Consider the following 13,251-nt stretch of genomic DNA (forward strand, 5'->3'; position numbering starts at 1 on the left):
CAAACAGACCATCTTGGCATTCAAAAATAATTCATGTTCAGACACCAGTCCTCTACAGGAGGCTGGCCTCTCTCACCACCTTCTCAGCTCAAGGTCTCACTGGTGAAGAAAGTGATCTCTGGCCATGAAGTGTTCATGAGGAAGCACAAGGCTGGCTGGTATCTGAACCGCCACCATTTTCCCCAACCATAACCCAGCAGCACTGACGATGGACCGATGTTTCCACCTACCTTCCTCCTCCTCCTCGTCATCGCTGGACTCACTGACATGCACGCTGACAGCAGTGTTCGGAGAATCTGTCCATTCAAAATATACCCCAAACCCAATGTCATAATTGTCTGTAGCAAACTCCCAAAAGAGATATGATCCTTCTTCATGGGTGGGTACTCGAACAGTGACCACTTCTCCTCGGCCCACTGTAATTACGGAATCCGCATCCTGCCGAATCTTCTCTTTAAAGTCTCTGATCTGGGGTCGTGTCCACATAGATGGAGCTGCTATTACTGGAAGAGATTCTAAAGGCAACAGGAATTACAAAAGCTAAAGAGGATGAGCCTTCACCTGCAGGCAGCAACACTTGTATGGGACCACCTGTCCAGCCACACTCAGGCACCAAGTGCAATACGGTCTATCCTCGATCAAGGACTCACAGCAATATAAAACCCCACCCATGGACGTCTCCCCCAAAATTATTAAACTGAACAAAGTCACGGGTATAAGGAGGTCATCACAAGTAACACAGGCAATCCATAATCTTAGAAGTGATTCTTTTCAACGCTAATTATGTATGGGGATTTAAGAATGCCCTTGGGAACTTCCTAGCTGGAGCTAAGGAAACATTCTGACAAAGAAGAGAAATCTGGACTTAGAAATGAATTCACTTTTGGATGTGGACAAAGAAAGCTGGGCTTTGACTTCAGTCTCTCTGTTGGAAAAAAGTCTTGCCTGAGTATCCCAAAGTTCTAGAGGATATTCTAAAGGAGCTCAAAGAAACAGAAAAACTCGGACAGGATTGAAACTGTTAGGGACTGAGTAAAAAGGGATAAAATCTTGTTACTGAGCAGTAACCACATGCACTGGACTACTCAATGGGTTTTCCAGAGTTAGTCACAGAGCCTTTAACAAAGATTCATTTGAAAATATTGGTAAACTGTTAATAGAGGTGGGTGTAAACCAAGGGATTTCAAGGTCTTTTCTGAAGCTATCTGTTACTTGTTCTAAAAAAACAAGGAAGATCTCTGAAACCAACTTTCTTATGAACCACACCACAGTCCTAGATCACTGTCACTGAAATGCTCCTCTATTCCCTTAAATGAGTTGACTCTTGCTTCAGATCTCTCAGCTCAATTGTCCCTTCCCTGGGATAACTGCTGGTGACCTCTCTGTTTAGGTCGTATCCTCCATATTCCATGCTCTCTATAATGTACCTCTCTCTCCATCCACAGCCACAACTTACATTATCGTGTGTTACTCTGCCTCACCACTGTACTCCTAGCACTCAGAAAATCTTCAACTAATTGCTGAATGAACGAAATCAGTTGCCCATGAAAAACTAGTAGACCTTTGAAAATCCTAAGTTATTTTCTGGGTAACATGGTACTTTAGTCTCAAAAAATATACTATACTATATGGTAGCCAGCCTTCAAGATGGCCCCCACTGATCCTCACTTCCAGGTATCCATGCATTTCTGAGGTTACCACCCAAAATGTATCAGGGTTGGTATGAGAGACCAACAGAATGCGCCAAAAGTGCTGATGTATTACTTCCAAAGTTAGGGTGTAAAAGACACTGCCACTCTGCTCTGTTCAGTTAGATAATGTGCTCTGAGGGAAGCCAGCCAGCTGTGTTGAGGACACTCAAGCAGCTCTATGGAGAGGCTTCACTGGGCAAGGAACCGCAGCCTCCTGCCAACAGCCAGCCCCAGCTTGCCAGCCACGTGAGGGAACGCTTTTGGAAACAGCCTCTAGTCCCAGTCAAGCCTTCACATGATTATAGTCCTGGCCGACATCTCAGCAGCAACCTCATGAGACACCAGGACCACCACTACTCAGCTTAGCTGTTCTGAATTCCTGACCCACAGAGACTGTGTGAGATAATACATGTTTATTATTATTTTAAATTTGGGTGCAATTTGTCACATAGTAATAAATAACCAATATATACAATAAGACAGCCCAGAGTATCCAAAAGACATCTGATTTGCGCTCCTACACTATTCTAAGGGTCACCAGAAGCATCAGTTTCAGACTGAAAAGGTTTGAAAACACATTCAACTCTCACAGTATGTCACTGCTCTCAAAACCTAGGTAACCTGACTTCCTGAATTACAACATCTGGATGGATGAACACATATGGCAAACCATACCTTTTGGTCCATTCTCTAGGGCTTCTTCTGCAGCTTCTGGTTCAATTTCTTTTTCAGAGTTGTCAGTGTGGGTTTTGGCCTGTCCATTAACTGACATCATATCATTTGGTACAGCTGCATTAACTTTTGATGATGTAGGCAGAGAAGCCCCAGCTACTGCTACTTCCTGTTGTTTCTGTAATGCTGCCTACAAGTCGAGAAAAAGTGAAGATACACTGACCAGGGAGACTAACAAATGAGACATTTGCCCTGGAATGCAGTCTGACCCCATGTTCTTGCCCTGCTAAAGCACTCTGCTTGAAGAAATTACTAATACATTTTAACCGTTTTTGTCCTATCTACAATATTAACAGCAAAATATGAAACCAACAGCTAAAGTGATAAAAAATCCACATGAATAAAAAACTGTAACTGAGGATCACATTTTTGTTACCTGAGGATCACTAGAAAAACTAACCAGGAAAAGTTAAAGTAGGTAGAAACAATCAACGCAAAATAAAGTTACTAAGGGAAAAAATTAAACATAGTAACATTTGTTCTTAAAATTGATAGAAGAGGGCCGGCTGAGTGGCTCAGTTGGTTAAGAGCTCGCTCAAGAGTTTGAGTTCTGAGCAACAGCGGTTTGATTCCTGGCCCGAGCTGAGCAGCCACTGAGCTGCCAACAGGTGGCAGGATGGCTCAGCTTAAAAAAAAAAAATTGATAGAAGAAAATTTTGCTAAAATTCAGATACATAAAATCTGAATCAGGAAAATGAATAGAAATAAATGGTCACATAAGAAAATTTCACAAAGGCAAGAGGTGTAATTGGTAAAATCAGATACTGGCCCCCAAAGTAACCAGCAAATCAAATACAGACAATTATTCTAATATGGACAAAAATAATAAATTTTCCCTGTAAACTAAATACAGAAAAATTCTTATCACAATTAATTGAACACTGTTAATCATGTTGTAGAAAATATTAACTTAAGAATTAAATTGGCTTAAGGTCAAAATGCTTTCTCAATGAAAATTTGTCACTGTTTACAGAATTATGATTAAAATATGTATATTCATAAACAGGACATCAAAAAGTGCTGAGCTGAAATGGGAGTAAAAACATCTTAAACCCAAAGGGCAATTATTTTGGGACATTGCTCTCTTATATCAAGATGGACAGATATGAATACTACTAGAAATACCTAAGTAACCTTGATCCTCAGTAACTTTTGGGATAACTTTATTTTTATTTTTTAAAATAATTTACCACCTTAACCATTTTATTTTATTTATTATTATTATTATTATTATTATTATTATTATTATTTTATTTTATTTTTTTAGCTGAGCCATCCTGCCACCTGTTGGCAGCTCAGCTCAGGCCAGGCATGGAACCGCTGTTGCTCAGAGCTCGCACACTTGAGTGAGCTCTTAACCAACTGAGCCACTCGGCCGGCCCTGGGGAAACTTTAAATTGAATATGACATACATATAGAAAAGTATACAAATCATAATTGTACAGCTTCATAATTTTTCATAAATCAAACAAACATACCCACGTAAAAACACCCGGATCAAGACATTATCTGCCTCCCAGAACTGTCCCTGGTGCCTCTTGCCAGACGCCCCCACAAATGGTAACAACCATTCTGACTTACAACTCTATAGATATCTTTGCTGTTTTTGAACATCATATAAGTGGAACTGTATAATATATGCTATTTTTTCATACAATATTATTTTTGTGAGGTTCATCCATAAAGCTACAAGCAATTACACTTTGTTTCATTGTTATAAGATATTTCACTATGAAAATACAAAATTTATTTATCCATTTTACTGCTGAGCGGGCATTTAAGTATCTTTTTAAAAAGAAAATATAGGGAAAAAAGCCCTTATAATCTCATGGTTTAGGGATAATGACATATTTTGGCATATCTGTATACATATTTCACTTATCATTTACAAACCAATTACTTCAAACAGCAACACCCCTCTCTGCTGCTGGCACAGGCTAGTAACACACTTAAGATTTTAAAATACCTCATTCCAAGACCTAGCATTTCAGTAATTTCCATATTAGTTTTCTAGAAAGAGTACCAGCTTCCAGAAAAAGTGCATCTGACCCAAACAAGTCAGCACACTCAGAACATTCACTGCATGACAGGAAAGCAAAACCAGATTCTGTTGATGACGAATTGGGCCCTCTCAAACAGTTCCTGTCCAGTAAGAATTCTTGAAACTCTCCAGCAGAAACTCCTTTCCCCAGGGTCCCACTGCCCATGAATAGACATCGATTAAATGTAATGAATTATAACTACTTACACACATAATCTCTCTTCTGTACTTTGAGAAGCTTTTAAAAGCACAGAAAGGTACAGGAACAATGTAACAAACACCTATGTAACTACACCTCCAAATTAACAAGATGTTTGCATTTTGTCATTTTGCCCAGTATTTATATAAAAATTAATACCTCATGGGCTGATGTTCCCTTTGTTCCCCAGTCCCTTTCCGTCTCTCTTCCCAGAGACAACCAATCCATTTGATAAAGCGAGTTTGAGCATTATAATATAAATTATGGCTTTCTAGTTGTTTCAAAGAGTCTTGGTTTTGCCCTATTTGACCAACTTTATACTCATTTAAGTGACAGCAACCTATAAACAGGACATTGTGTGGGAGCTAGATTAAAAAATTATTTCAGTACCCACCAAAGCAGCAAAGGGGGAATGATATGCTAATATAGAAACAGGCTTTAGAGGACAGAAAAGAAATCCCTCAAAAATCCCGCTTATTACCCTGAGTGAACTGGTCTGACATCCTGTTCCTCTTCTCATGGATTACACAAACCCTGCAGTACTGCTCACAATGCTAAAGACTCAGGGGAGAAGGTAGTTTAGGTAAGAATATTAATTTTCAAGGAAATTAAAGAGCTTGGCAACACAACAAAGATTACTTTATCTAACCAAGAAATGTTAAGCAACTACAAGGTAACACTTTCCTTCACTCAGATTTTTTGACAGGTGGTAACTGCTTCATAAGTGAAACTTAATTAAGTAAAACTTAGCTAGATTAAGTTTAAAGGGGCATTTTATGCCTCTGCAAGATGTAAAAAATGAATGTAAAATCAGTTCCCTTCCATATGTATAAAATAATTTCACAGAGTAACTATTTTCTCACTTTATTCCTGATAGTTCTGTGAGTTTAACAGGACAGGTACCAGGATTTCCTATCCCATTCTTACTGATTGGGAGAAAAGGCAGATAAATCAGAGCACTAGCTAACTTGTCTGAGATCAAACCAGGTAACAGCACAGGCAGGGCAGAATCCAGCTGTCACCTGACCCCCAGTCCCATGTTTTCCCCCTAAACCACCTCCTTACATGGAAGCAAACTATTTGCAGGTAGGGTGTTGGAGGACCACCACCAATGTATTGCAGGTGAGCACTGTCTAGCTACTGTGCTTCACATGGAAGTCACAATGGACCCACCCAGCTCTGCAGAACCATCCGACAGCCTTAAGGGATGGAGTTCTCCCACTGGAATCTGCCTATGACAGTGCACTGCCTGAGGGACATCCTGAAAGTGATGCTAGCCACCCAGGTCCTCATGGTTCCAGGACCACTAATAGAATCTACTTCAGACTCACTGGAATGACAATCGGTCCACACAATCCCCAAATACCCCTGGGACAGTGTAATAGCGTCCACATCATTTGTTGCTTCAGTATCATAGATTTCCTTTCATAATTGCCAGTGCAACACTAAAGTCTCCCTTAATAAAGGTTACCTATAAGTTACTTTATACCTGAGGCTGACTAATGCAAAATTCATTAGCAACTGATAAAAAAGAACTTGGGTTCCAATGAAACTAAAACCCTCCCTGAGGCTGAGTGCTGGGGTCGTCTGTCATACCTGTTGCTGTGCAAGCTGGACTTGGTACAACTGCTGCATATACTGCTGATAGTGTTGCTCCTGCAACTGGCGGATGAGAATCTGCTGCTGTTCGTAGTTCCCTGGATACTGTTGGGCTGCATACTGCTGGAACTGCACGGCAGTCTGGGAGTTTAAAGCTGCCATGATCTGCTGCCTAAAAACATTAAAAAATATGTACTCGTCTGGCTACTGGAGACTGTTCATGACAAAATAAAATGCCCTTGTTATTTACTTTTATAAATTATAACTCTTAAAAATGACTAAGCTAAGTAATGGGCATGTGTCCCAGGCCCAGAAGAAAGATTTGGACTCTAATTTTTTACTTAAGAGTTTTCAAGGAAAATTTGGGATGGAGAGAGAAAATAAAAAACGTATCGTCATCAGTATCATCATCACCATCATATTTGCTACCATTTATTGTGCCCTTACTATGTGCCAGGCAGTGTTCAAGGCACTGCCACGTACTAACCCACTGCGTTCTCACAACCATCCTCAGAGGTACAATTTCACAATGGAGAAAAAGGTGAAATTACATTGCTAATAGCTGCCAGAGCCAGGGCTTCAGCCTATACTCTTAACCATGATGCTATAAGAGGATGGACTGTCATCTAGGGCAGGGATGAGATATTTAACTGCTGGCCATGACTTCTCTACCTAAATACATGAAAAGCAGTAAGAGACAGAAAAATAGCAGAAAGATGGTGTGGGTGGCCCTGGTAAGTATAAAGAAAGGCAGTGAAAATTCAAGGGTCCTAAGCATTTAATCTAAAGCCTGCCTTAAAGAGGAACATTGAAAATAATATCTGGGCACACTTGGTTTACAGATACTCATTTCTGTAAACTATTCCAGTTCTCTTTTATTTTTTGTCACACAGGAACCACATGCTTCTCAAGCTTTGTGACCAACTTAACAAAGACTTTAAAGCCATCTATTAATAGATAGATAAATAACAAAGCAAAGTCTGACAAACTCTGAACAGAACACGACAGTAGGTCCGCCCCCCACCCTCCTGTCAAGAGCCTCTCTCCGAAGTAGAACGAGGCCTGGGTCAATATGAAGCTTTTCTGAGTAACGACTCAGAAATAATGGAGAGCAATCAATGGACTCTCATGTTTTCTGGTTCAGTCTCTAAGCCATGCCACCCCCAGTGTTTTATGGGTGTCAGTCCCTTCCTCCTCGTACCCACAGCTCCCTCTTCAAGAACCAGTCCCTTCTGGGACAGTTGCTCTCACAGCGCTTCCTCCCAAGTCCTATACTAGAGGACACCTGACAGAGGCTGGACCAACTAGAATCTCTGTTCTGGGAATTTGAAACGGAGTCTCTCAGATTCCAGTCTCTTGTCAGTCTTCTTGTCAGAAGCCACCTAACTCCAGGCTGGGATAGCCTTGCTTATGCCAAAGCAGAAAGCGACAATTTGCAGAGAACAGGAAGACTGAACCAGAGACAGAAGCTGAGAGAAGCGAAGACCAGATCATACAAACTCAGAGTCAGGGAGCAAGCGAGCAACCTCAGCTCCTGTTCACGTCCCTGGGTCCCGGGAGCCAATCCCAAAGCCTTCCAATACATCCACTCCTCTTACTGCAACCAAATGATGCTGAAGATGAGGCCACTTTGGCAACACTGGTCCAAATGGCAACACCTGAGATGATCTAGCTCCCAGTCACACCACGCACAGAATCTAAGGCACACAATGTCAAGTCACAGCAGTGCGGCCTTCACTTCTCATCCTTAAACATAAGCACAAGCTTACTTTTGCTGCTCCAGCCGAAGCCTCTCTTCTTCTAGCCGCCGCCTCTCTTCTTCCTCCCGCCTAAGCCTTTCTTCTTCTTCTCGCCTAAGTTTCTCCTCCTCCTTTTGCAGACGTTCTCTTTCTTCCTCTTCACGCCGCCTTCGCTCCTCCTCCTCCTTCCTACAAGGTCAAGGACAGAGAGAATGAGCCCTATACAAAGAATCCTGTTTCAAAAGGACTCAAGACTTTATTTCATGAAATCGACACAACCTTTTCAGAAAACAATGTGATACTAAAATTTGAAATGCATACTTATAATATACAAGAAGTCAACTTATAATATACAAGATCACAGCAAGATTAATTCAATTCTGCTGCACAGCAATAAAGGTGTCCATCTGTAAGATACTCCTTAAATCATCATGCTATACCCATACCTAAGGTGCCCCTCTACTATATGCTCACAGCACCAGAAGCTTTTCCTTCATACTACTTGCTGTAACTGCGATTAAATGCGTGTGATAAACTCAGCGATGCAGCTGCCTTACTCACTGAAGTACATACATGCTGCACAAGGGCACGACGGCCTATCTCACACAACTACATCCTCAGGTTTTAGCACAGTGCTGGAAAGAACAGCACGCAACACACGTGCAGAGAAATGAATAGTCACCCTGAAATGCCAGGTGGCCATAAGAAAAGCTGGAATTAATAGCCTATTATGTAAAGACACTTAGTATTATTTGTTTAATAAAAAAGCCGGTAAATACATAGAAAAAAGTCTAGAAAGATACACGTTCAATGTGTCAACTTTCTACGGAGAGAAGAGTGGGATTAAAGGGAAGGTGGGAAGGAAGGTTTTCAGTTTGTGCTTCATATATGAAAGTCATTTATATTGTATACATTTGTGTATTATTTCTGAAATTAAAAATAACTTTAAAGTTTTTAAGTAAAAAAGCAAACAACAGTTGGAAATCTAGGTGCAGTCCTTACCCAGCTGCTCCCCTGGCCCTAGCCCCTTTCCTGAGGGAAAACAGACCCTTGCTCTAGGAATGGATGCCACACTGGCCTACGAGTGATGTGGAATACAGGGAGGTTGAAGATGGGATGAAAGTACTAAAGATTTCTGAGCATTCTCAGAGCAGACACTATTTCTTGGTCCTACTAGGAGAACTGTCTGGGATACCCCACTCCTCCCCCATCCCCAAAGTCCTGTTAATTAACAACACACCTGAGCCACGGCCAAGGCTCAAAACATAGTAATAACATGACCTACTTTTAATGTGTCACAGCTGGTACACAGGGCAAGATGTTTCACAGCCAGACAAGAGATTAAGCTTTGGGTACAGGAAGTCTAGCCTCTAAAGATGCTTTACAAGAATTCTATATGGCCTTCATCTCATGATAGAAGTATATTTTTAAAAGGAAAAAAGCAGTTGTATATGTTGAATAGTAACTTAAATATTCAGTATGTTAAAAAAGAACTTAAAAAGCAAATACATATTCCAAAGATGTTAGAGCTACACCTCATTGACCCAGCATCACTGGACAACGGACTGTAGCACATAAATTGATTTTCCAGTAAAGAAACCTCGTTCTGTTCTACATGAATCAAAACTTTTCCTTTGGATAAAACAGCCTTCAGAAATGTATTAAACTACCTCCTCTCCTCTTAAACAGGAATAAATTATATGTAGTGCTCTGTCTTTTGATGACTTGGTAGTTATAACTACAAACATAAAAACTGTATGTCGAAATACAGTGATGGAGAAGTTTACCTTCATATTAAATGGCCCTGAATAGCATATTTTCGTAATTCTTGTGTCTATTTTTCATGGTTTCTGGCTTCCCCTCAGTATCAGGCTATTTTCTTTTCTCATCTATTAGTTCTAATTCAGGTTAAAACGATAAATCAGAAAACCAATTGTTTCTGAAGAATAAAATAATCTGAGGAAAAACTGGTTTTATAGCATCATTTTCATTATGTAGAAAATTTAGATAGTCAAAGTTATTGAAAATATAACCTCTAGATAAATAAGGTGCTAACTATACTTCTGTGGTGTTCACAATTGTGACAGAGAATCCCATAAATATAAGCAACACGTTTAGCAACTCCCCCTCCAGCTCCTGAAAATAATGAATAAGCCATCTGGAAGCCAGAGCCAATATGGAGCGTCTACAAAAGGCCTACTATGTGGCACAGCCAATAACCAGGATATGGAATGTGAATAGCCTAGAAATTCAAAGGAGACAGATGCAAAGGGTGTGCCAGATCAGAGGGTAAGGAGGAAGGGAGTGGTTGAGTTTATGGTGCTTGCTCAAAAATTCAGTGTAGTAACACAAAAGGAATGCTGCCATGATAGATGGGTGGTTCCTCTTAAAGAGCAGCCAGATGGAAGCAGCAAGCCCCTCCCCCAAGACTCGTAATATAAATACCTGCTCACATCAGGAAGTCTGAGCAATTGCCATAAGAAGTGGAAATCGAAGAGGAGTTAGACACCTGACATAGAACACTCCATAAAGCGAAAACATCAGCATATTGGGCTGTACAAGGATAAAGTGTCCTGTGCCCTCAAACTTCACCTTTTTTTTTCTTGCTCTTCCTTCTCTATTTTGTGGGATGTAACATATGTTGAAAAGAGATGGCAACACCTATTTAGGAGCTTGACAAACTCTACCATGGCATCCTCTTTAGACATGCTTCCCAGGGCTGCCCACTCTCTCCTGTAAGGAATAACAAGACAAGTTACTTCCTCTTCTTAATGAGAATGTAATTTAAACCCAAATATGAAAAATTCTCAATCATAACTACAATGAAGAATGATTCTACTATAAAAAGGCTCAAACTTCAAGTTTCAACATGCATGTACTGATTTACTAAATTAGATGTGCCACGTACAATTCAAACTTATTTTGTAAACTACAATTTAACTGCATTGTTAATAATTTCCATACTAGCAAAAGGGTACCAAAGTTTGTTTCACTTATATTTTAGCATAACTGAATAAAATATTCAATGTATTCTTTTCTGTCAAAACTCCATATGTTCCAATAAGGGAATCAATTACTATATATTTTAAATGGCTGCTTTTAATATTATTAGGAAGAATCAAATGAAGCTATACTTGTCTTATGTTCATAATCAGATGAGTAAGCTTCTCCCACAATATTTAGCCATAAACATCGCCAAGCCAAAAACAGAAAAACATCTGAAGACACCAGAAGCTACAGGCAAAAATGTTTGTTTCAGTTCTTACTTTAAGCTAATGAACCAGCTATTTACACCTTAACCAATTAACTTTACCCTTTTCAACATTATTCTCATTAAATTCATTATACAACAAAACACTGTTACCTCCTGTCATTCCCCAACACATCAAAGAATCCAACCTCAGGACAAGTGTCTGGATTATATGGACCCATAAGAACCTGCTTATACAGTGCCACAAGCTTCAGTTTTTCTTCATAAGTTGGATGAAACGCTTTGCCATCTTTTTCTATCAGAAAAAGAAACACACAGAAAACAATTAGCACTGGCAAAATACATAATTTTCAGCACTGTATGCCGAATGTTTGCTATAAGGTATGTTACAAACTGCCTGTGATAGATACAAACATTACTATAGTGAAATTTTTTTTTTTGGGGGGGGGGGATACTAACTTTTAATAGTCAGAGCCAAGACAGAAACCCTTTGTGCTGAATTAATTTTTTTTTAGATGAAGCTAAATACCAATACATTAAAACTACCAGAGAAACCAATCTGTCAAGCTACAGTGAGGCACACATATACAAGTGTACCAATGATATTTTTTAGGCATATTCAAAACATTCAATCATTATTTAAAAAACTTTTTAAAAAATAATCTATCAATCACTTTTAATATGATCATGCATATTCTTTGAAAGGCTAGATTCAAAATGTATCCATCCTACTGAGGTAGTGTGATGTGGCAGAAGGGACTCTGGAGTCAGATGGCCTGTTTAAATCTCATCTCAGACACTTCCTAGATGTACGGCCATTTAACCTTTCTGCTGTTCATCAATAAAGTAAGGAGTCACTGCTACTTTAGACATAATAGGACATTATTAATAACAATAACTATTAGATCCTTTTCCTTCCTTGATATTATGGTTGGCTCCGGCACGTTTCCAATGCAATTCAAAGCGAAGCTGTTCGACCTGTAAAGACTTAACTACCAGCAACATTCAAATGTAGTATGAATTTGAGTGCTGATAAAATGGAAAATCCTGAGAATAGTTCTGCTTCTTTGATAAATGGTAGCATGAATTATTAGTTGACTCTAATGATAACGAGACTACCAAATTTCAGGGGAAAAAAGAGGTAGCAAGTAGTATATATTGCCTGCAAATTTAATGCATGCACATAGTGGCCACCAAAATAAAATCACTGATAACTGAAGAATATGGGCTAAAGGTTATACACAGGAAACTCAGAGGAGGAAAAAAACACCGAAGTTGCCAATAAGCATCCCAAGATATTTAACCTCACTAGTCAAGGAAATGGAAATTGAAACTATTAGACACTAAGACCCCCCCTCTGCTGTCAGAGGGGCCAAAGGAAAGTTAGATAACATTAAGAGTTACCTGAAACACCCACTCTCATATACTAATGTTGAAAGTATAAACCTTTACAGTTATCTCGGAGGGCCATTTGGCAACATATTTCAAAATTATAAATGTGCATGCCCTATGATCCAGAAATTCCAATTCTCATTATCTACCCTTGCTAAACACACCAAATACAGAGAAGGAGGCGGACACAGGGATATTCACTGTAGCACCATTTTCTTGTTACTGTAAACAACTTAAAACTTCCTCAATAAGGGGGTGGCTAAATAAAGTGGTATATTTAAACTGTGGTATAAATAAAGTTTATGAAATATTGTTAAGTGAAAAAAGCAAGCTGCAGAAAATGATACAGAATCATGGCACACAAAATATACTTTATCAGTTTTAAGAATCCTCCCTAGGGCTGGCCGAGTGGCACGATGGTTAAGAGCTGGCTTGGCATGCCAGAGGGCCCTGGTTCAGATCCCACATATGAGGGCCAGTGACACTGCCCTCTACAGCTAAGATCCTGAACAAACAGCTCAACCTGGAGCTGGGCTGCCATGAGTCGCCGCCAGTGTAGGCTGCAGCCCCTGCTGCAGTGGGCTGCCATGGGCTACCATGTGTAGCCAGCAGCCAGCATGAGCAGCCCGTAGCCGCCGTGAACGGCC

At 39.9% G+C, this 13,251-nt stretch overlaps 1 protein-coding gene across 1 annotated transcript in view; it reads right to left on the reverse strand.

Annotated features, from left to right (window-relative positions):
* The window catches only part of ACBD3 (acyl-CoA binding domain containing 3), a 30,638-nt gene that overhangs the window by 5,404 nt on the left and 11,983 nt on the right, over positions 1-13,251 (reverse strand). Inside the window, exons 2-7 of the mRNA XM_019659061.1 lie at positions 11,366-11,507; positions 10,594-10,734; positions 8,032-8,190; positions 6,260-6,434; positions 2,367-2,553; positions 231-515 (exon numbers count right to left, since the gene is read on the reverse strand). Of these exons, the coding sequence (XP_019514606.1) occupies positions 231-515; positions 2,367-2,553; positions 6,260-6,434; positions 8,032-8,190; positions 10,594-10,734; positions 11,366-11,507 (1,089 nt within the window). The remainder of the gene's footprint in view (positions 1-230; positions 516-2,366; positions 2,554-6,259; positions 6,435-8,031; positions 8,191-10,593; positions 10,735-11,365; positions 11,508-13,251) is intronic.

Source organism: Hipposideros armiger, unplaced genomic scaffold (assembly GCF_001890085.2).
Source record: "Hipposideros armiger isolate ML-2016 unplaced genomic scaffold, ASM189008v1 scaffold_293, whole genome shotgun sequence".
Classification (NCBI taxonomy): domain Eukaryota; kingdom Metazoa; phylum Chordata; class Mammalia; order Chiroptera; family Hipposideridae; genus Hipposideros; species Hipposideros armiger.